Source organism: Ostrea edulis, chromosome 6, assembly GCF_947568905.1.
Source record: "Ostrea edulis chromosome 6, xbOstEdul1.1, whole genome shotgun sequence".
NCBI classification, from domain to species: Eukaryota; Metazoa; Mollusca; class Bivalvia; order Ostreida; family Ostreidae; genus Ostrea; species Ostrea edulis.
This window is the reverse complement of record NC_079169.1, coordinates 55,873,203-55,898,471: the sequence shown is the minus strand read 5'-3', so window position 1 is coordinate 55,898,471 and position 25,269 is coordinate 55,873,203. Positions and strand designations below refer to the sequence as shown.

The window sequence follows — 25,269 nt, the reverse complement described above, 5'->3', positions numbered from 1 at the left end:
GCAATAATTGATGTGCGCTTACAGTTCAATTGAAGAGAGCAATACTTCAATTATATTGCGTGCATTAATTGAATTGATGCGCACATTGATTTAGTTATTGCTCTCTTCAATGGAATGGTACAGTGCGTATCGATTCAATTGTTGACATCATCATTTGAATTATTATAGCGCTCGTCAATTCAGCAGAATAATTAATGCTATCGATCAACAATTCAGTTAATTCACGCAATAATTCAGAATCGAAGATATTATTAATTATTGGAAGAGATTTTTAATACCAATGTTGTGCATGCATATCAAATGAATTGATGTTATCTTCAAATAATTAAAGATATCAATTATTTTCTATTACAGATAAGGGGTGGGGGGGGGGTGGAGGACTTGTTACCACTTTTAAAAATATAAATATGAGAAATCTCTCTCTTTCTCTTTGTGTGTGTGGGGTGGGGGTGGGGTGTTCGTGCGTGTTTGTGAGACAACTACTACCCCCTCCCGCTTTCATGTTCGAGCAAATAAGGGTAGACAATATGCAATCGTGAATTCAAATTCAAATAATCTTTGTTTTGAGTCGGACATGGTATATAACAATACAACATTAGCTCTAAAGAGCTATTTAGCGACCCTTTCGGCTTGTGCCCTCTTTGAAAAACGACGCTACGTGATATGGTCGATACATCCATCGAATATGACCTAGATCGACTTAACAAATCACGAAGAAAACCTCGCGCATGCGTTACCGGAAAAAGGAAAACATGGCTACGAAAAGTTCGTTTACGCAGTTTTTCTCTCGGGACAAAGTAAGTAAAAACGAGATGGGGAACAATTTTTTATCTTTTATTTGGTGGTTAATAAATCGATGTTTCAATGTCTTGTATGAGGAGAAACAAATATGTACACCAGATCAGAAATTACTTCGTTAAATACTGTGCAAGGAGTTTGTTTACATCGAAGTGTGCTTAACTTTCACTTCATCATTGTAAAACTAAATGAGAAGTCGGTTTTGATTTTGTGGCATTGTAACACTGAGGTTGTCTAGAATTATTGATAGGATTTTTGAGTATACGTATTGTGTTATTTGTGGTTGTCTAGACTTACGGATGTAATATATTACATATATATATATAAATAAACTACCTACTAGCGCGTATAGCACCTAGCACACAATACTTCGAGTAGGTCTTATTTCTTGTAGAGATAACTCATTGGTGTTTTTCTCATAATTTTCTAATGGCTGGCTCATAATTTTCTAATGGCGTAGTGTGAAGTTATATATAGATTTTAGTCCATGGGCTGATCTTGTTCACTTGTGTTAAGTGTTAGTGTGACCAAAGTCATACACTAGATAACATGGCAATATACATGTATTCACTTATGATTTAATCCAATGACAATTCATCTCACCAGACATGTATTCAGTGAATCACACTGTGTATTGTTCATAATATGATCTTATGATTTAATCCAATGACAGTTTGTCTTATATCAGACAATTTTCAAGCTCTTTATTAACACTTTATTTAGAATTGCCCAATTTAACTATGTAGATTGCAGGGCTTGAAGCTAACTTTTTATGTCACCAGTCCAGCTGGATTGATGCGGTATAATTTCAACCAGTTCGCAGAAAAATTTACCAGTCCAACCGAGTTTTCCAGAAATAATTAAACATATCTTGTTAATGTTATTAAAATGAAATTTAACTCAATATGCCTCAGACAATATTGTAACACTTATTTGGGATTTATAATTTACAAATCAGATTCGTCTGATATCTATAGATCGAAGCATGCCAAATGTGTGTATAAGATTTCTTAAGGATATTTCCCAAAATGATGCTTTAGAAAATTAACCAGTCCCATTGGATTGACTAAAACAAATGTCAGTCAGTCCGCCAAACTTTTAACCAGTGACAGACTGATGGGCATATGTTAATTTCGAGCCCTGGTTTGTTTCAGAATTATACTGGTATATGAACATACTTTCTTATAAGGCCAAAATAAAGTATATGTGTGTTTCCAGTTTCTTGACCCTACCGACTTATTAGCTGCCAACCCTAAAGATTTTATTGACAATATATAATGATAAAATAAAAATATGCAATTTTCAAACTGCAATTTTTTTCTTTTCACATTCAAGTATTTTGTTCAACCTACCTAGTACCTAGGTTACCCTACCTAATTTCATATATCATATAATTAAGTTTTTCATTATGACAGAAGCTCATTAGGCCAATTCAACTTAATTAGTAGATTATCATCCAGGGTCAGCAAAAAGTATGGGGTGGGTGGGAGGATTTTAATTTTTATTTTCTGAGAAAAATATTAAAGACAAACGATTTTTTTAACAGATGCGCATCATTTAATGCCAGGTGGATATCAATCTAATAGTATGCTATTTTCACAGACAAATTCCAGGTTAAGCTTTAATTTCAAACAGAAATATACCTAACTTCTTCAAGATTTATGTCTGTAAGAAAACGCGAGAAATTAAGAAAACCAAATAGATCTATTTTCTTCACGTGGCTTTACCGGAAATGTAAACAAGAAGTGTAAATACCGGAGTCGAACATGAAAATATTCCGGAAATCGCAAGTTTCGCAAAATAAAAAAAATTCGAGGCGGGCCAATTTTTGAGGGGCGGGCAGGGATGATAATCTATCATTTAAGTTGAATTGGCCTTATAGAGAGTTTATTATTTGTTTTGAAAACAAAGGCGTGTTATTGTATATGGGGTTTTCAAAAATAAATGAATATTGCTTGATCCAAGTTTATTATATATATATATATATTATCACATCTCAAGTTATACTTTAGGTAAAATGTGTCATATATATAAAAGTTAAAATTTGTGATTGTACAAAATGAAGATGCTTTAAATTACAAAATTAACTTTTCACTGGTTTGTTTGTTTACATAAAAAGACTCAAGTCTTTGTTTATGTAACACAGAATCAAAGCTAAAATATTGCTCTTATTCTTGCATTAAGACAGTCCAAATTTTGGTTGTCAACATTAAATGAGCTAAATTTTTTGTTTTTAACATTAAAAAATCAAAAACATTTCTTTTGACAAACGTGAACCAGTCCCTTTAATATATTTGATAAAAGTTATTAAAATGCATTTTAATGTATGTACTGTGTTAGTGTATGTTAGAAAGTAGTATGATAATATCTTTTCAAAATGTGAATGGGTTTAGGAATAATGTAAATGACATTAAGTTGATTAGAACAATTACATTCCTACATTCTGAACATGGATTTGTTTATGGTATGACATAACTACAATCAGTTTTTTGTGGTGTTGTCACAAAAATTGTTGTGTGGGTTGGTCTCTTGGTATCCTTGTATGTAGTTAAGAGGAAATGTGACAAAAATCAACGCAACTGTTTCCTGATCACTTGTAATATCATAGAAGAATGAAGTGTGTAGAGTAAAATTATGTATGAAAAAAAGCCTATCCTCCAGATTTTTTTCTTCTTTACATGCTGAAAGTACACATATGTTTAATACTTGTGATCTGTGCATAAACTAGGGTGTAGCTAGTGCTGAGATTGCATAACATTTGCAAATATTTAATAATTATGTAACTTTTACTAGTACTTTTGTTGGTGAGACGTTACATGTTCTGACTTGTGACCTCTATCTTTATTAGGCAACTTTTGATACATAATTTCTGCATTTTGTCTTGTGTGGATGTTCATTTGTCTGGTCTCACTTTGCCACTCTATGTGACGTGTTATTGACTTGTACTAGGATAGCATGTAACAGATTTTGTTAAATCAGCCTAATTTGGGAAATGCCATATTTCTTGAATTAGGAAAATTTTATTGACAAATTGATGACATGCGGAACAAAATGACAAATCAAGTTATGCATAATATTAACTAAAGGTTTCAAATTCATGTTGATTTTTATAGTACATGTATTGCCATAAATTCATAGTATTATAAGCCTGAAGTCAAAACAACCCATGGCAATTGGTTTCGTGTATCATTTTTTGAAGTGTTCACAAAATGGGGTAAAATTAATTAGCCTATTTTTATTTAATTGGGAATGGGGCCCAATATCGGCCCATGAGAAGGTACTGAAAGGTCCCTGTTTAAATTTTACCCATTGTCCCACCCTTGCTTCATTTCCACACGCTCTCCCCCCACCCCCCTCCCAACCTGTGGTGATTTTGATCTGCTGATCAATGTAACATGTATTGTAATTCATTTTCAATGTATCTCTAAAAGTAAATCATGAAAGGCTTTCAACTAAGAAAAAGAATTAAGTAGATTTTGAGGCATGTCTTGATATGAACATGGAAATGCTGGACAATTTGTTTTCTGGATTGGGATGTTGGCACATACAGTGCCTGGGAAAGACAAACAGTTGGGGCCAATTACCTTATTTATGATAAAATGGTGGGGCCATTCTGAAATTTATTGGGCTGAAAAAGTGTGCATTGAGGCCATTTTTAGATATGCTTTTATGAATGATCATTATTTATTACTGTTTGAAAAAGCATCTCTGATAAAATTTAAAGTGGTATGTAATTATCTCAGTTGCTAACCCTCAACAAAACTACATCATATGGTCAAACATTGGATGAAATTTGACAATTTGACACACCTCAGACGATATATCAATGGTTGTGGAAAATTACCGATATATTCAATAACTAATTGAAAAATGATGCATGCACATAATTTGCTAAAAATGTGCAGGTGCAGTGCATGATTATTGCCTTGCACCATTTTTCGGCAATGTGTACGTATGGTGCAGTCCCTAATTCCTATGCCCTGTACATGTATCACAATTTTTTTTTTATTAGTAAATCATGAATATTAGCCGAGACACTTTGGTAGGTTACTGGTTAGAACACTTAACTGATAAATCAGAGGTCCTGAGTTTGATGCAATCTGGTCATATTAAATGTTCTTTTTATAAGTATGTTCATTTCTTGAGTGACTGATGGCATTGATGGAGGAATATACTTTCATGAGTACTCTATAGCTATGATAAGAATAAGGAAATGAAAAATATGAATTTTCAGGCAACAGATTGGTCGGAATTTTTTTTTTAAAGATATATACCACATACACCCAAAATCAAATTACATTTAATCCTTTTATAGTAGGATCACTCTACTCTTTGGTAGAGGAAATTGGGAAATGTTAACAGATGAATGGGTATTTTAATTTAGCTTCTGTTAAATTACTTTTGTACATGTATACACTTGTGTGTGTGTGTGTGTGTATATATATATTGAGTACATTGCACATTCAGTTATTTTATTTATAAAGATGATTATTTCCCTTTACATTTAAACAATGTCAAGCTGAATAGATAAAGATTTCAGAGAAAGTGATGAAGAAAAATTATAAAACAGTTATCTCTGAAATGATTGGAGAGTTTCCCAGAATGTGGTAAGATTTGATAAAACTGTGCTCTTCTGGGAGTCGAGTTCTGTTAGTGGATGTAGTGAGAGTAGTGTGAATAAGCCTCTTCCTGTGCAAGTGTGAGAGCTGGTGACAGAGGAATGGGGACAGGCTATTCCGCTGAGGCTGTAGGTATTTTGTACAGTAAGTTTTCACTGGTATTGTAACACACACATACACACCTCTTTGTTAAGAAAAACATTAGGATTTATGACATTTTGCGGAAATGTGTCAGAATCTTGAAAGTGCATGGATGTCTCGACCACATGAAAATGATTGATATGCAACAAGTACATGAAATGAATTTGAATTCTGGTTCTGTAAATATTTAGTGACTTGAATCATAGTTTTAGGATGAAAAGGTTTATCTACCTAAGGGAATTTTCAGGATTTTAATTGTTATTTGCAGTGATTTTGAATTTCACACATGCACTATGATACTGTAAGAAATACTATATGAATTTTATCTTACATCTGTTTTATATTTGTACTTCGTAAGTTCAGTACTCACAGTGTGTTATTGAAGATTAAAATCAAGCCATCCTATATTGTATCAGTGATAAGTTAGGAAAACAGCAGGCATCGAAAAACTGTTCCAAATCATTCATGGAATGCAGCTGTTTTTAGTTTCCGCAGTTTTTCTGTTGCTGTCTGCAGTTAAACTTGAGATAGATATTATAATTGTATTGATGAGGTCCTGTGGGTGAAAGTTTATTTTTCTAAGTAGACATGTAGGATTATAGGAGTCTGTTTCTTCCTGTGGCATATGGCACTTGCATGATTATAATTCTGAGTCATGAAATAATGTTTTAACGCATTCAAGTGCACATGTCGATTCACGTTACAGAAAATGAAAAGAGACGATCCCCTTATGAGATGGGCATACTATTAATCAAAACTCCTGAAATTACAACCTCATGGCTAACATACACATGTATAATTATCACTAATTGCACATATCCCACATTTGAGTCTGTTATACTGTATTTGAATCTTTGTTACATAATCAGATAAATATTCAGAATGTAGATGTCATGAACATGATTTGAATCCAAAAGTATCCGGTAATTGGCCAGAAATCAACTATAAAAAGCTTCGTTCTAAAGTACATGAGCAGGAAGTCTTTCTGTGTGAATGCCAACAATCCCTATGGTTCATCTTCTTGATGATTTTTTGAATGGATCAAATTTTTTCATATCATTTAGCATCATCAGTCTGATAAATAGTATTCTGGATCTGGATGGTCAGTTTTTACTTCAAAACATTGAAATTCATTTAAACTTAATTTTTTGTTTCTTTAATCTGGATAGTACATTATATTTATTTTAAAAGATCAGGCTCCAACAATGAATTAGTGCTTAATTCTTTTAATTTTTTTTTTTATTTATTTATTTTTTTTTGTTGCTTTTAGTACACACAGTGTATTGTTTTGTATATTAAACCTATTGGTAAGAAATTATACATCTGAAATGTTAACAATACCATGATTTAGGGCTGAAACGATTCACCGAAATATTGATACTGTTCAATATAAACGCTCGATTCAATGTTCGATTCATTGCCTCGATTTTTGGTTCAATACGTTTATTACAAACGGGGTCAGTAAAATACATTAGTCTCTGCCTGTACATATATTCCTACCCTGCATGAGGGACAAAATAGCATCGAATAATGTTCAAACTGTTGTTTGTCTTGAGGTTGATGAAAATATTAATAAACTTTAATTATCAGTTTAAACTACAGCGAACATATCTCACCGTTTTGCAATTTGGAAACATTTTGCTTTAAAATTATGATTTTGAATTTTGATAATTAACTTTTTCTTCAATGTTAATATTGGTTTCTTCTGTAAATTGTATTGTATTGAAAGTATTGAATCGTGGCATAAGTATTGCAATATGTATCATATCGTGAAGGAGGGCATATCGTTTCAGCCCTACCATGATTTATGTAATAAGGTAGATGATTAATGAGTATATCATGTTGTTTTAAATGTGTTACAAATAAAGGAAGAATGGGTATTTGGTTGCATGTTCATATAAAACTCTAACAGTTAGATGTGAATCAGTCGTTTCCGAACACTTTATTTATCCGATTGATTTTGTGAAACCAGTTTTTGGATTAACGAGATTTCACTGATACATGTATGAATAGATGTTCATACATGTATTTATGAATATCATGTGTTTTTATCATTTTTTTTAAAAAAAAAAAATTATATTTAAATCAATGATAGGAGGCGACTGTCATTTAGAACATTTTCTTTTACAATGATAAAACCATATTTCATTTAAGATGTTTAGATCAACCCTCTCCATACATAGATAAATATTACTAGGTTTGATTCACACTGTTTTAGTAAACATAAGCTTAACATGAATGAACTGAAGCATTCATATAAATACTGATATGCTGGTGTATTTTTGAATTGCAGACTTTCCGTCCCAAAAAGAGATTTGAACCTGGGACCATGAAGTTTAATTTACACAAACAGGCAAATGCTTCGTTGAATTCGGGGATAGATCTAAAGGAAGTGGTCAAACTGCCTCCAGGAGAGGACATGCATGATTGGATAGCAGTACATGGTTAGTAGTAAAAGTTTCATTAAATGTGTATTATTCAGATTAGTACAGTGCTCGAGCTGGGCTTCGCCATTTTCGCCAATGGCGAATTTTTTTCAAAAATGGCGAAAAAAAATTGAAAGTGGCGAAAATCCCTTTTTGCAATAAATTGTATTTTTAATCCTTTGTCAGTGACACATTATCACCTGTTTGTTTATGCAGTCAAAATCTGTTTATTCAGTCAACGCGTGCGACCGGAAATCTCGCGTCGCTCCAGTGCACACAGAGCTGGTCACAGCCTCAGGTAATTTATGGCTGCAAAAAAGTCGGTGATTATGTAATAAAGTACATCGGACAGCTGTTTACCCTGCTGTGGTCAATTGTTTAACATTTAAAGTCGTATTCATTATCGTGTTATCATCTCCACATTAATGTCAATTCTTAACCAGAGAACCGACCGGTAATTAAATTGGCCGTATTATTGTGTATAATGTATACATGTATATGAATACATCAATTGTTTGTTTTTACGGCCAAACTTGTTGATTACAAGATTTTGATTTTGATGTGTTTGATTTTAGTTCGAATATTTCATAAACAATGCGGTCGGTCACCATTGATATGGACATAGCAATTTTAATAAATAATTTTCTTTGAAGTTCGGTGCGCAACAGTATAAAAATGCTAATCTCATAAGACTATGCACCCCATTCTATTTTGACACTAAACTTGTAGCTTCTGACCCTAGTCAGTCTAAAATTAAACAAGAGATGTTTGTAAAACACATATGCCCCCCCATGGTGCAAAATTGAAAAGGGTTATACACACACACATCATTTAATTGAGAGTAGTATCATCAATTCAAAATATTCAGCAGACAATATCTTCCTATGTCAAGAGTGGATTGACCATGTGACCTAAAACTCAATAGGGGTCATCAACTCCTGAAGATGTACCAGTGTACCAAGTTTGATGTCTGTCAAGCAAAGGGTTCTCAAGATATTGAACGGACAGTATATTCCTATGTCCAATTTGACCCTTGACTTTTGACCATGTGACCTTAAAATAATTAGTAGTCATCTTCTCCTGAAGATGTACCAGTGTACCAAGTTTGATGTCTGTCAAGCAAAGGGTTCTCAAGATATTGAGCGGACAGTATATTCCTATGTACAGTTTAACCCTTGACCTTTGACCACGCGACCTCAAAATCAATAGGTGTCATCTTCTTTTGAAGATGTACCAGTGTACCAAGTTTGATGTCTGTCAAGCAAAGGGTTCTCAAGATATGGAGCAGACAGTATATTCCAATGTCCAGTTTGACCCTTGACCTTTGATCATGTGATCTGAAAATCAATAGGGGTCGTCTTCTCCTGAAGACGTACCATTGTACCACGTTTGATGTCTGTCAAGCAAAGGGTTCTCAAGATATTGAACGGACAGTATATTCCTATGTCCAGTTTGACCCTTGAACTTTAAACATGTGACCTCAAAATAAATAGGGGTAATTTTTTCTTGAAGATGTACCAGTGTACCAAGTTTGATGTCTGTCAAGCGAAGGGTTCTCAAAATATTGAACGGACAGTATATTCCTGTCTAGTGTGACCCTTGACCTTTGACCATGTGACCTCAAAATCAATATTGGTCGTCTTCTCCTGAAGTCGTATCAGTGTACCAAGTTTGATGTCTGTCAAGCAAAGGGTTCTCTAGATATTGAATGGTCAGTATATTCCTATGTCCAGTTTGACCCTTGACCTTTGACCATGTGACCTCAAAATTGATGGGGGTCATCTTCTTCTGAAGATGTACTGGCATGCCAAGTTTGATGTCTGTCAAGCAAAGGGTTCTCTAGATATTGAATGGTCAGTATATTCCTATGCCCAGTTTGACCCTTGACCTTTGACCATATGACCTCAAAATCAATAGGGGTCATCTACTCCTTAGGATGTACCAGTGTGCCAAGTTTGATGTCTTTCAAGCAAAGGGTTCTCAAGATATTGAGCGAACATTATATTCCTATGTCGAGAGTAGATTGACCCTTGACCTTTGACCTTTTGACCTGAAAAACAATAGGGATCCTCTTCTACTCATAACTAACCCACATATGAAATATCATTATCATCAAGTGAATGGTTCTCAAGATATTGAGCGGACAACACATGGTCTACAGACCGACCGACCGACAGGTGCAAAACAATATGCCCCCTCTTTTTCAAAGGGGGGCATAAAAATATCTATGTTTGGCTTTACAGTCAACCCTACCTGCTCAAACATCTGATTCTCTCCAAATTGCAAAATCTTCCATACAAAAACGGAAATTTAATAGGGAATGGTTGAGATACGACTCTAAATTGGGCTTGATGTTTTGTGACATCTGCATTTCGGCCAATGTACACAATGTTTTCACTGAGGGATGTAGCATCATGAAGTTTAAATTTATATGATTTATTATCTGAATTTTGATTTCCATAATAGAATTTATCAAACAAATCAACTTCTTATTATTTCAAAAAGAAATGTTTAAGTATGGTAGCTGGATATGATTAAGTAATGTAACTGATTCAAAATGCTAAAATAAGTGTAATGAATAAAATAATATATACTATGATGGAAATAATTGTAAAGCATGTGATTATTTGTGCTGCGCCACTCCCCGAAAAAGTGGCGAAAGGGAATTCTGGTCCAGTGGGAGCACTGGATTAGTAACTGAACTCATTACCATAAGTGGATTTTTCACTCACATGATGTTACAACAGGATATAGATATAGATTGTATAGTGATAAACAAAAAAATTGTACAGATACATGTACAGGATTTTTCTCCTTTCATATGGTTGAAATGTCATTATTTACCAGTAGTGAGTACAATAAAAAGATCAACCACTAAACACTTGACAGAGATGCTTAACAACAGAGTAATTACAAATATTCATGTAGGATTTTCTATGCGGTAAAATTATTACATCATTGAATAAAATAGCTTAATTATAAATCAATACCACAAGTTAAATCAAATTACTGATAAATTGTATATATCAAAAGATTTGATGTAATCTGTTTGTATATGTTTGTACTATCTATTGTCTACTTTACGTCCTTTTAAATTCATTGTTCTGTAATGATTGAAAAAATGTTTAATGTCATATATAATATGCACATGTTCTTAATAAATTGATACTGTAAAATTACTTAGAATGAGAAGTGTGGGGAAAGACTCTGTAGAATGTGTATTTTACACTGTACGCTGTGTACACCCTTGTATACACTTGTAGCCATCATATCCAAATCAAATTAGGCATGCCATCAGTGTTCACAGCTCAGCATTATAAGTAACAGTAACCATGGTCCGGTACCAGATTTGTCTGCCCTTCTTGTGACTCATGTAGGCTAAAGTATTGTGTAACTTTTATAATTAAAAGATATTAAAATGCAGATTTTGATAATTTATTTTGATTTAGCATGTTTAAAGAGAGTCATCGTCCTTAATGATTCTCTCAATTTTTTTTTTACAACATCAATAACATCAGATTCTTCATCTAAAAGTTAGATCACCAGGTGCAGGGTGGGCATCTGATGATGTACCAGGTAAACCTCCTAACTTGTTCATAAAACAATTTTCTAATGAAATTGGATTCTAGTTTTTAACCTGGACTGTTATGGGTGAACTGGTGTTGCTCAACTGACTGAACCAAAGGCTCATATGAGCTTTTCTGATCGAAGTTTGTCTGTTGTCTGTCGTCAGTGTAAATGTTTCACATTTTCATCTTCTTCTCCAGATCCATGTACTGGTCCAATTTCAACCGAACTTGGCAAAAAGCATCCTATGGTGAAGGGGATTCAAGTTTATTCAAATGAAGGGTCATGTTCTTTTAAAGGGGAGATAATCACAAAAATAGGGTGGGTTCATTTAAAAATCTTCTTCTCAAGAACCACTGGGCCAGAAAAGCTGAAATTTACATGAAAGCTTCCTGACGAAGTGGTGATTCAAGTTTGTTAAAATGATCCCCTGGGGATATGTTGGCTACAATAGGGGATCAAAGTTTTACATGCTAATATATAACGAAAATCTTGAACAAACTTCTTAAGAACCGATGTCTCCATATGAGTGAAATATTCTTGAGAGGGACGTTAAACAATATTCAATCAATCAATCCTAATAACTACTAGGCCAGAAGACAGAAGAGTGGAGATTTATGTAAAAGGTTCCTGATATTGAGTAGATTCAAATTTGTTCAGATCATGGCCCCATGGGTAAGGTGGGGCCACAATAGAGGATCAAAGTTTTTTTTTTTATTTTTTACGTGCAGATAAATAGGAAAATCTTTTCCAGAACCACTTGGTCAATTTCAGTCAAATGTGGAACAAATTTTTCTTGGATGAAGGGGATTCAAGTTTGTCAATATCAAGAGCCATGCCCCCTTCAAAGGGGAGATAATCTCAAAAATGCAAAAATAGGGTGGGTCATTTAAAATCTTCTCAAGAACCACTGGGCCAGAAAAGCTAAAATTTATATGAAAGCTTCCTGACAAAGTGGAGATTCAAGTTTGTAAAAATCATGACACCTGGGGTTAGGGTGGGGCCACAATAGGGGATCAATTTTTTACATGCGAATGTATAAGGAACCAAACTTGACACAAAGCATCATTAGATGAAAATTGTTAATATGAAAGACCATACCCATCTACAAGGGCATATGGTAATTAATGAATTTGTAGTCAAGTTTAATAATTAAGCTTGATATTTAATAAATTTTTAGTCGTTACCTTTGAAGATTTTCCTGAACCAAGCTATAAAGTGTATAATGATAGTTTTGCTCAAGCTTAATTTTGTTTATTGGTAGGAACTGCTGCTCAGGTGAGCAATGTGGCCTATAGGCCTCTTGTTTCATAAATCTAAGATGAATTTTAATGGCATAATGGACAGACTATATCTTTGAAATTAATGGATCCTCATGATTATTTGTCAGTCCCCTGCTGATGGTATGGTTGAATACTGTATGTATTGATAGATGTACTGTGAATTTTGTGCAATATCAAGTGTGTAAATCCTACATTCTATCATAAGAAATACTCAGAATTTTGTATATGTCTGATTTGAAGATTTTTCTGGTACCATGCAAGCATGTCTATATTTAGACAAATTTATATATTTTTAGAAGCTTGCTGTGCAGTGTTAATTAATGTATTTGTACAGACAGATAAAAGAGCTGAAAGAAATCTATATACATTGATTTTGCCTCGGAATAGAATGTTACTCAGTCATTTGATATGAAGTCTAACCTTGACCCCTAAATAAACCCAGTTCCTGATTTATTGCACTGGTAACCTTTTCGCCGCTTAGAATATCCTTTTCCTCTTCGAAGTCGGGTCATGTCATCTGCTGAAAGCAAGCCATTTTATTTCATGTCATTAAGGTCATTCTTAATTTTTTTTTGAATATCCAAATCTGTCCTAGTCTTAACTTTTATCTCTGCTTTTTTATTTTTTATCAAATAGCAGTTTGAACCTAAATTTCGTTGTATTTTCAATTCTCGAGAGGGACCTAAACGAGATACAATCAATCAATTTAACTGAATAGGTTTAAGTAATAAACATGATATATGTGCAATGTAGTTGGACCAACACAGTAATTATCTAACCATTACGCCAAAATGAAATAAATGTATGATTCCTATTTCAAGTCTTTAAAAAAAATAGGTAGTGTAGGTAGGTAATAACATTTTATTTGATCATTTTCTTTTCCTTTTGCAACATTTTAAACATTGTATAAGTTAGACAACACTATTCTGTCCCACCTCAAATGAATCTGACTACAGGGTTGTCACTACATATTAAATACCGTAATTTATATCAGAAATAACGACACCGAATTCACCAATGTTTGCAATGATAGAGAAGAGTGATATGTACGCAGGATGAGTATATGAAAATAAAATCAGTTTTCTAGTTAGGTTTATTAGGCCTTCTGCAGAAATATTTCAGGTAACATTGCTATCCATGGGCTTGATCAACCCGATTTGAAAACCAGTAATTCAGATTGGCGTCAGCCATCGGCAAATGACCGATAAATATTCAAAATGGCCGACTAAAATTCATCAGAAAGGCCAAAATGGCTTACGGTATAAACTTTTTGTTTTTCGGTCAGTAAGACAGATCATTTGTAGTGCTTACTGGCCACAGGAAAATAACTGCTATCCATTGGTTTGTCATAATAAATGTACTGAATCGATTGTGTGTAATACACATGTAGTAATATTTGTTATGTGCAGCTATCAAGATGAAACAGAAATGGCTAATAGTGATTGACACTGATATGTTATTTCCTGTGTTCTCTTCGTTACAGTGGTGGATTTCTTCAACAGAATAAACCTGTTGTATGGTACAGTGTGTGAATACTGCACAGAACAGACATGTCCCACCATGAGTGGAGGACCCAAGTAAGTGAAAATCAGGGAAGGTTGGATCCACTGACTCAGGGGTGGTTCAACATGGAGGGATGGGGATGGGATGGGAGTAATTAAAAGCTTCATCCAACACTTTGATATTCCAGGTAGTCCTCTGTTACTGTCAGATGTAAAGTTACAATTTGCATTATTAAACTATGAATGTTAAAAAGCATCATTTTGACAGTTTGTGAACTTAATAAGAACTAGATTCAGTTGTATTTCTGTAAAGAATGAAAACTTGTATAGGCACTGGAAGATAGATTATCCCATGCATTCTGAAAACCCACAAGCAGTTTTAAAGTTTATGTATATATCTTTGCCCTCTTACAGATATGAATACCACTGGTGTGATGGTCAGACTTACAAGAAACCTACAGCATTACCAGCCCCTAATTATATCGCGTTACTGATGGAGTGGGTGGAAGCACAAATCAATGATGAAAATATCTTCCCTGTCAAAGTCGGTTAGTACATAACAGTATGGTATTACACAATATGTTTTCCTGTAAAGTAATTAATTCAGAGTCTGAAAACTAATGAATTCATTGAATATTTGAAATAATCATTATCAAGTGCATGAGTTTTTTAGCTAACCTGAGCTGAACGTTCAAGTGAGCTTTTCTGAACAAATTCTGTCCATCATCTGTCAACATCACATTTTTGATTTTTCAAACTTTTCAAATTAACTTTGGGTGAAGGAGTAGTGAAGAGCCATGTCCCATTCTAAGGGGAGATAAATGGGATAGAGTGGATTGTTTAAAATATCTTTACCAGAAAAGCTGAAACTTGCATGAAAGTTTTTTGATATACTGAAGATTCAAGTTTGTTCAAACCATGAACCCCTGTTCTGGATGGGTCTACAATCAGGCTTTAAAGTTTTACATAGGAATATTGAGGTCACAAGGTAAAGCTCAGGGGTCAAACTTCTCCAGATGTAAGAAAATAATGTCCTGGTCCACTATATACATCAAACTTGGTACATTGGTTCCCCCTAAGAAGTGTAGGACTCATTGGTCAGAAGGTCAGGAGTCAAACTACTCCAGAGATAGGAAAAATTGTCTGCTCAATATTTTGAGAACCCTCTGCTCTGCTGGATACAATTTAAACTCTATGCAGTGGTACCCCCTAAGGAGTAGATAATCCCTATTGATTTGGAGATCACAAAGTCAAAGGTCAGGGTCAAGCTACCCTGGACTTAAGAAAATATAGTTCACTCTGTATCTTGTGAACCCATTGCTTGATAGACAAACTTTGTATTGGTATCCCAAATTTTTCACTATCATTGGCATTCTAAATTCGAATTTAACCCTTTTGAATATCCTTTCCACAACATTGGCGTTAAAATGTGTAATAGCCAGAAATAGAGATTGTGACCCCTTGGGCTGGGGGCCCCAGGAGAGGATTTAGCATATGGAATGGATCGTAAGAGGAAGTTGCATCCTATAGGATGTTAAAATTACCAATTTCTGCCTTTATTCAGTATAATTTTATAAATACTCAAATACAAGACAATTGTAGGAGTTTCATGAAAGCATACACATTGTCTAAGTGTGAAAAAAGAGAAAACTCAATGGGAGGTGATAAAAGAAAAGGAAGGGAGAAAGATGAACAAAATTACACCATGAAAGCGTATTTTGTGCAAACTTCTTTTTGGAGGTAATTTGGCCCTATGGTATATGGGTACTAAAGAACCGATCTAGATGCTCATAGAAAAAGAATCGAAAATCCGAAGTCGAATGATATGAAAAAATTAGTAAACATGCATTTTGGTTCTTGAAAAGCTTTTTTGTCATGGTTAAAAACATCATTCTAGTTGATATTAATACAAAAACATTTTGAATAAAAATGATGGTTTGTGAAGATATAGGCTATGGCTGTCCACTTCTCTTAAGAACCTGCATGGTTGATATCTGAAGAAAATACACATATGGTGCATGTCATCTGATTCATCTGAATGATGACAAGAATCCGTATGATGTTCTTCTCAAGAACCACATTGAAAATTGATACTAGGTATGAAAGTATTATCAAGATGTAGATTCAAGTCTATTTAAACCATGCCCTCCAGAATCACAGTGAGGCCACAATTAAGAACGGAATGTACAGGAACAATCTTCAGAAATATTTTTCATTGGTACCACATGGCTACTGATTGTCATTAATATTCATGCACCCTATTGTTAGTGTAAATTCAAGTTTGTTTGATTTCAGGATCCAAGGTGGGGCTACAGTAGGGGTTTGAATTTTTAAACTATTTTTGTTCAAGTTATGGGTACTATGTGTATAAGCAAGGTGACTAAGGTTAGCATTGTGGCCCGTGGGCCTATTTTCAAATACAGCTCATGCTTCATAATTATTTATGTATCATTCAAATTTTAGATATAAATGATATGTTGATTTGATATGAACTCAAATTTTAATACAGACACCTCTTTATGACCTAATCGTGGAAACCTTGTTAATGTATATACATGTACATGTATATTAAGTATTATTGAATGCGATTATCTGTAGATTTTATTTATATTGACTTTGTAGAAAATATTTGGGTTGTTGCATGTAATCCTATAGTTAGTGTATTGTAACTAGGTAATTGCATTGCAGATGATTGAATTTCAGTTTAATTCTTTATTTTGTTATAAATATTACTCCAATACAGGTGACTCTCAATAACTCGAATTCCGCAGAACCATCAAAAAACTTCGAGTGATCAAGAGTTAAAATTTTTTAATAGTATAGAAAATGTGGAAATCAACAATCTGACCAATATGTTTCAAATCTTATACTAACTGATTGCTCAATTTTGCTATTTAGTTCTTATGTAAAAAGTTCTATGCAATACTAGACATACTGACGAAATCAGGTTAGATATGGATTTTATTCATATTTTATGAAAGATGAAATTGATACTTCTTTTATTTATCTTTTTGAAATTTTTGTCCTATGCTTAAAATTATTAGTCGTGAAATTAACATCCTTGTTCAGTGCTTCAATTATCATCTTAATTGGGTTTTACAGCTACAATGACCAGATAGGAAATGGTTGGTTAAATGTCATGTACATAATCACCCAATTAATGGTACATACAGTCTGTGCAAGCCATTTAGAATTAAACAGGTAGAGTCAACATGGAATTGTTTACCTGCTTAATTGACATATATAACAAATATTTGCAAGAGCAAATTATAATGATATAATTGAAACTGGACCTATATTTTACTTTGAGGGATCAAGAACTTCAAGAAATTGAAAGTTTGATTGATTGATTGAATATTGTTTAACATCCCTCTCGAGAATCTTTCACTCATATAGAGACGTCACCACTGTCAGTGAAGGGCTGCAAAATTTAGGCCTATGCTTGGCACTCAAGGCCTTTGAGCAAGGAGGGATCTCCATCGCGCCACACCCGCTGTGATATGGAACTCGTGTTTTGCTGTCTCGTCCAAAGGACAGCCTCATTTAGTCGCCTCTTACGACAAGCAAGGGGTACTGAGGACCTATTCTAACCCGGATCCTCACGAGATCAAGAATGAATTTGTTTAGTTTCATAGAAAAAAAGGAACCTAGACTTCACTTTCAGAGATCGAGAACTTTGAGAGTCACCTGTAGATGTCGAGTCTTATACGTAAGATTAGAGGTGGAATTCATTTTCAGGACCTATACAGCGTAACACAAATTATTTTGCATTAGAATTATCCTCTGCAGCTATATTTTATACACCATGGGCATTTATTTTCACAATCATTCATCTATCATCCCTGTAACACTTCTTCAAATTAAATTACATGTTACAAAATGTGATGCAGGTGTGCCATTTCCAAAGACATTTTTACCAGCTGTAAAGAAAGTATTGTCACGTCTTTTTCGAGTGTTTGTGCATGTGTACATCCACCATTTTGACAAGCTGGTGTCTCTAGGAGCTGTGAGTAGATTGGTTGTTGCCAGGCAACTGTACAGAAATGGCAGTTAGTAGGAATACGTCCTAACAACAGCCCATTTGATCATGGTATTTCTATATAAAATATTGACAAAGGACAATAAATACCAGTGTAATGCGAAATTGATAACAAATAAATGCTTTACTAATGAATGATCAAATGACCTGGGTTATGGACGTTTCTGCTGCTGGCTTTTCTCAATGTTAGCAGACACATGCTCACTTGATGATGTCCTTTATCCTTCCACCAATGCTTTTAGTTCTACCAAAGCTAAAAACAAGCAACAAATGATGTGGAAATGGTAACAGAAACAATAACACTACTATATTTCCACATGATTTGTAGCCCTATTAACTGTCTGTTATTCTCCTATGCATGATGTACTCGGTATCTAACATTTCTGCTGATTCACAGGCATGTGTCAATCTAACTAGTGTAGGAAAACTTTCTGTAGTAGTACAGAACTAGGGATATCACGGGAGAAGAACGAGCCAATTCAAGCTTTTTTCACATTTTTGTAGGTGTACCTTTCCCCAAAAACTATCAGCAAATAGTCAAGAAGATACTGACACGTCTCTTTAGGGTTTTTGTACATGTATATATCCACCATTTTGACAAGTTGGTAGCCCTTAGTGCCGTAAGTATCAGTGACAACAAGAAGTGTTTGTACATTCAGAGTTGGGGGAATTTGACTTTTCATGTATAATAGCTCTCTATATGATGCATTTCAAAATACGAAGAAATACAAGTTCATATTTACATACATGTATATTTCCACATATGTATAGTACACTGCCTGGATACATATCTATTACAAATAGACTAATATTATGTTCACATATATATTATTATTGAAGATAAGGATTTAGCAACATGGTCTTTCAGCAAAAATTGCCTGTTTATATTTATAAAACTGTCCAAGGGATTAAAAAAAAATGGCAGTCTAGTGCATGAAGAAGACAACCATCATTATTTATTTTTAAAAGTACTGCTGTAGATACCCAATTTTTTGGAATTAAAAAAAATTCTTCTAAGTTCTGCCCAGTTGAAATGAGCTCAGCGTTACAGGACGAAATTTCACAACATGGCATTCATTTGTACAATGAGGATATTTTGTTCTGAGTAAAGCACTTCATGATGAATCTGTATGCTTTTCTTAGCTAGATGTATTCTTTTGTTTAATTCTAACCAAAAGGCTTCAACTGTATGATACATGTACAACAAATAGGGTGAAATGGCAAGTTTTTAAAGTAGCTGTGTTGTAGTGGATTGGGTGTACCAGTATGAAATGCACTATGGTCTGTAAGTTTATCAGATGCTGTAATAGACCTATTCAGAGTTCCTTATTGCTTAGCTGTTCATCAGTGAATAGACCTTTAACCTGTACTTTCACAGCAGTGCTAACACTAATGTAAATATACCTACTGTGTGAGTCTATTAGAAGCTAGTGGACTATTGAATAGACTTGTCCTCACTTTACTAGACATTACTCTCTTATTCCAAGCAAGAAGTAGTTTAAAACTTGATGTTACAGTATAAAGGTATATGTGATTACAATGTACATGTACTGCAAAGCCTAACCTTTCATGGTGCTTCTGTTCTGGGTAATCATAATCAATGTATACTTATCATTACAGTAATAACCATTTAATCATGTTGATCAAGTTGTTGGTAGAGGGTTGGTTTATATTATCAGGATTTAGATTTCCTAAATGAATTCTTGGTGAAGTTACAATTACAGATGAGGAAGACTCTTTGTTGTCTTTTATTTCAAGTTCACTGGGATAAATCAAATAGCAATATATTAAAATGTCAAGTTGAAGGCCACAGAAAGAGTTTTTCTCTTTTCATGTGTAAGCTCTTGAATAAAATCTGCCTCATAAGAATATAAAAACAGGTCAGCTAATAAAAGCAACACAATTTGTGCCTATGAGAATTCCAACAAACTGTTGGAAGACCTGATCACCAAAGACTACGAATATATTGTCAATCAGGAACTGGAGCATATTTTTAATATCAACTTCAGAGTACTTGTGTGTAGAATCAGAGTGGTGTTTAAGTAATGTTTTGAATGACTGATCACAAGATATGAATATTTCCTTTTTACATTTTTATTGAAGAAGCAGCTGTATATGATGTATAAAAAAAAAAAAAAAAAAAAAAAAAAAAAAAGCCTAGTCTCTAATTCATTGTGAGGAATGGTCATGTAAAGTGTTGAAAAGTTGTTAACATGAGAAAAGTTTTGTGATTTCAAATTTAGAATTTTTTAGAATCCAATTTGATTACACCTAATATATTCGTGAGGACTATAGAGGCTTTGTAGAACATTTACTGGATCCAGCAATGTATCTCTATAAGGGTTTTTGTGAAGCGTAGGAACGGTTCATTCGTCCCATTGACTGGGATATTAAATGTGTTTAAAACTGAAGCATGCTTCTGAAGAATTTCATCTTTTCAAAGGGAACGTGGAGTATAAGTAAGATTACTGAATATGGAATTACGTTAAAAGTTTGTAAAAAAAAAAAAAAAAAAAAAAAAAAAAAAATACAGTTGTAATAATGAATCTTTCAAAGGAAGACAATGTTGTTGCAAGCTTTATCAGCTGGAACCAAAACATATTCCTCATGTAACCTGTAGTATGTAATATGGTGAAATTCACTGTTACGTTCTATAAATAAATAGTTATATTTTATTGTTATTGATAAAAAGTTTTATGTCATCTTTCAAAACCATCTACTCCCTAAGAATTTCTGTGGCATGTATATTTTAGAAATAAATTTCATTTTTGAAAATACATGAGGGTATGAACTGTAACGCTTCACGCCGGCATACTTCATTAAGCGCGTTATATATCAAGATACATACGCTCGTTGTTCACAACTGCATTCATGAAGAAATGACTATTTCAATTGGTGTAGATGTTGAAAGCAGAAACATTAGAAATGTAAAATCAACTTTCAAGCAAATTAAGTTGGTCTCTGGTTTTAAATTGGCCTTGCATGGATACATGCAGTTCATTGTTAGATTAAAATTTTGCGGTTTTGATGATAAAAATCAAAACATTTTTTATGCAATTGTGTTTCTAGGTATTATCTAGAAGTAAAACAGTGGTAAAATAAATCCATTCTAGTATAAAACAATGTACATTTATTTACATAGGGCACATGCTACTGTTTGTGTTCATTACTGTTTCATTATTAAAGATTTATATTTCTTCTTGAGTTTCTGGATGTTGCTATGATATTGATTAAACAATTTTAACTACTTGGTTAACTGAATTAATATGCACTATGAAATCTCTCTATCTCTCTTTCTCTCCCTCTCTCATGATTGTTGAATATAAACGGATATAGAGATCTAGCAATATTTCAGTAAAGAAAACTTTAAATTTTGTCATTTGTTGTAATGTTGTTTTATGTTAAATACTAATGTTTCATTATTTTTAATTTTCAGGAAGCTCATGTAAATACTTGTTACAAACACTTCTATTACTTTGTGACAGAATATAACCTTGTTGACAAGAAAGAATTAGAACCTTTGGTAAGTGTATGTGATTTATCTGACTTATTTTCAGCTCAGTGGAGGAGTTATGAATAAAGTTTTGTTATCTATTGGTTTATTTTCTGCATAAGAGGAATTCAGCATGCCCCCCCCCCCCCCCCCCCCCCCCCCCCCCCCCCCCCCCCCCCAAAGGGTTTTGCCACCTCCTAAAGAGAAAGGATTGAAAGATAGGATCATAAAGATATTTTCTTTTCAAGAAAACTTGGCAAGAGATGACAAGTTTTTGATAGCTTCCTTACAAAAAGTAGATTCTTCTTCCCAAGTTTTCCCATTTTACTTACTTTAAAACATTCTCCTGAAATATATAGTATTTGACCATAGGTAGAACTCCTAAGTTCATAAGATTTCTAACTCTGTAAGAACTTGGTGACTCGGATGAACTATGAGATTTCTAACTCTGTAAGAACTTGGTGACTCAGATGAACTATGAGATTTCTAACTCTGTAAGAACTTGGTGACTCGGATGAACAATGAGATTTCTAACTCAGTAAGAACTTGGTGACTCGGATGAACTATGAGATTTCTAACTCTGTAAGAACTTGGTGACTCGGATGAACAATGAGGCTCATGTTATGGATATTTTTTCATATGGTCAACAGCATCAAATACAATATACATGTACTGTATGTTCGTTCATATATACATATTACTAGTGCACTTAGACTTAGATTTTCACTAAACCAGTGACCTATAAAACCACATAAAGAGTCACATTCTGGTCTGTCTAGGTTATGACTATTATCAAATTATTATCAATCAGTACAGTTTATCACAATTTTGGAGAGTCAATTACTTTGTGGAATGTTTCATATTTATGAGAACATTCAAACAGATAAAGGGTGTTGCAAACTATATGTAACTAGCAACCAAGGGAACCGAACAATGGATTTAATTTCTAATTTAGATTGACATATTAGGTGTACTTATATACATGTATTAAAGAACGAACTGTACAAGGTGTAGAAAAATCTACTAGCACAATTATTTAAGCAACTCCTATGGGTTTTTTAAAACCTTAAATGCTTGCTTCTGAAGTCTGACTTGGTTTAATTTTCTGATACAGAGAGATATGACAGCCAAGATTTGCCACTGACCAAAACAGCTGTAGCAGCACTGAGGGAGAAGTGTAGTTAGGATACTGATTGGCAGTATGGAAAGTTGAACAGTACTCAATAAATTTTGCAAAACATGCTCTACATTTTCCCATTTTCTTCTGGGTATCATCTCTCTGGAAAAATTTGAAGATGTTTGTTTTCATTTTGTGGAAACTGATAGAAAAGGCTAAAATACTGTTACAGTTTCAGTTGTCAAGCTCTTATTGTAAACAATGTACAATGTATTTTGTTTTATCTAGAGGCAGGCAAAGTTTTTGCTGTGAAGGACTGTTTTTGTTGAACTGATTTTAATGGTTTATAAATATTTTTTTACGAGTTTTATCTCTCATCTTTTTTTTTGTCATTACTTTATCATTATCATCTGTGTTCTTTCTATGGATACAGTGGAGAATGAATTGTTTTTACTCTTGCCAACCTCTGAGATTTTATCTGATTTAACAGTAAAAACTTATCAGATGTAAAATGATAATAATGTGCCCTCAAAATTAAAGTATTATATGATTATTGAACCAATGTAACCAGGTTTTCCACTTTCTTTAGAATTTACAAAATTATGTATGATTTATTTTGAGTGTAAGATAATTTTTCTTTCTTAATGTTAATGGTTTTCATCTGTCATAATGGCTCCTTTGTAAATGGACGACTTAAATCATAATGATTTTGTAAATTTTTGTCAAGATTGCTAGGTCATCACAGTAGATGATAAAGATTCTGTAGGAATCAGACAGCATGTTGATAAAGTGTGTGATGGCAACTTAATAATGATTCTGTGATGTTTTCAGTTTATGTTTGTATCTTAGAGAACTGTAAACATCAATCAGATTAAAATCAACTCCTCGATCCGCTCCTTGGTGTAGCAACATTTTAAAAAAGAGGAGCGGATCGAGGGGCTGATTTTAATCGGATTGTGTAAACATGTACATGTAAAGCCGAGTGGATTTGACAATTTCTTGTATCTCAAATTCCATTCCAAACTCATACAAATTTATCAATTTGTTAATTTCTCAAACATGATGTATTCAATAATTACATGTTTTCATATTGGGGTCACAGTCCGTCAGTCCGTCTGTTCATCTGGTTAAGATGTTTTATCACATACTGCTGCTGGATTGATCAGACTTGTGTCTGAGGTAATATACGGAACAAGGATGACTCCAGTTGATTTGGGGACAGATGATCAGGTCAAGTGGGGTGGGTGGGCAAAAGGTGAAAGGTTAACTGGACAAGGGTAAGTGTGAATACAGTATTGGTCTGTAAATCTTCACACATTGAATTTAGATAACATAATGATGGTCCGTGGGGAGTTTAGGTCAAAGGTCTAGTATAAAGGATTAGTCTTTAAAAAACAATTGTGGAAAATAGTTTTGTGGACATATACTAATTTCCTAGCCATCAAGTGGCACCATGGAACTATAGCAATATTTACTACATGTAATATGATTCGTCTCATCGGGGGTATTTGAGTTCCTATATGGACAGCTCTAGTTCATATTTTCCTCAATTGAAAGGGTACACAACTTTTTGTTATACCTTGTATATTCAGGTTACATGCATATTTATCATGCCTTAAATTATATAAACTCCTGTACTTTGTTGATTATTGATATCAAAATACATTCACCAACTGCAATCTTACATTTTTAATTTAGAACTAGTATTAAATAGTACTAATGTCTAATTTACAATGGTAATAAAATAAGTAGTTTCAGGCATGTGGAAAAAAGAGTATTGATGATTTTTTTTATGTACTTGTAATTTTATTTTCTGCAAAGCTATATTTAAAAAAAAAAATCTAAATAAAGATTTTCATACATATAAAAAGAAAATTTTCTTATGTGAAGTAATGCAATGCCAAAAACATTGTTTTCTAGTCATTCAAAAACAGTATCTTTGTACATATGATATTCTGAAATCAAATATTGTAAGTTTTATATATTTCATGCCATTTTGAAGTTTAACATGCTAGAATTTGTATATTAATTGTTTTATATTGGGTGATTTTTTTCAGTTGAAGTACTATTTTCAGTTGAAAAGAATTATAAAATTGAGTTTCTAATCTAAAGTATGGTGCATGTATATTTTCATCTGTAATATGTTTTTGAGGAATGTGGAATGTTTCAGGAAAGGTACTTGTTCTCTGCTTTCTTTGAGGTATCAGATGCAGAGTGATGTGATATCATCTCTTTATGTACATCACAATGTCTCAAATAAATGAAATCTTCTATAAACATGAAA

General features: G+C 33.5%; 2 protein-coding genes across 8 annotated transcripts in view; one reads left to right on the top strand and one right to left on the bottom strand.

The window, feature by feature from the left end:
• The window catches only part of LOC130046862 (uncharacterized), a 12,214-nt gene extending 6,110 nt beyond the window's left edge, over window positions 1-6,104 (bottom strand). The window contains exon 1 of one of the 3 annotated variants that reach the window (XM_056140152.1): window positions 5,929-6,104. The gene's annotated coding sequence lies outside the window, so the exon portion shown is untranslated. The remainder of the gene's footprint in view (window positions 1-5,928) is intronic. The other 2 variants (XM_056140150.1, XM_056140151.1) reach the window with 2 other exon arrangements.
• Window positions 709-25,269, top strand: LOC125645904 (MOB kinase activator 3B-like). 5 transcript variants are annotated; one of them, XM_048871897.2, is made up of 7 exons: window positions 709-797; window positions 7,852-8,002; window positions 14,318-14,411; window positions 14,751-14,884; window positions 18,227-18,342; window positions 21,812-21,898; window positions 22,983-25,269. In XM_048871897.2, the coding sequence occupies exons 1-7, from the start codon at window positions 729-731 to the stop codon at window positions 23,010-23,012; spliced, it is 681 nt and encodes a 226-aa protein (XP_048727854.1). In that variant the 5' UTR covers window positions 709-728; the 3' UTR covers window positions 23,013-25,269. The 5 variants fall into 5 exon arrangements, with proteins under 5 accessions (XP_048727854.1, XP_048727855.1, XP_055996124.1 ...); XM_048871898.2 differs by lacking the exon at window positions 18,227-18,342 and adding an exon at window positions 18,880-18,995 and having other exon boundaries at window positions 712-797; XM_056140149.1 differs by lacking the exons at window positions 709-797; window positions 18,227-18,342 and adding exons at window positions 5,407-5,545; window positions 18,880-18,995.

Excerpts from the sequence above, each read along its gene's own strand:
- LOC125645904 (XM_048871897.2), top strand. The coding sequence starts at position 729 with ATGCGTTACCGGAAAAAGGAAAACATGGCTACGAAAAGTTCGTTTACG. Across the intron at positions 18,343-21,811 it reads AGCTGGTGTCTCTAGGAGCT|GAAGCTCATGTAAATACTTG; the intron begins GTGAGTAGATTG and ends TTTAATTTTCAG. Across the intron at positions 21,899-22,982 it reads AGAAAGAATTAGAACCTTTG|AGAGATATGACAGCCAAGAT; the intron begins GTAAGTGTATGT and ends TTTCTGATACAG.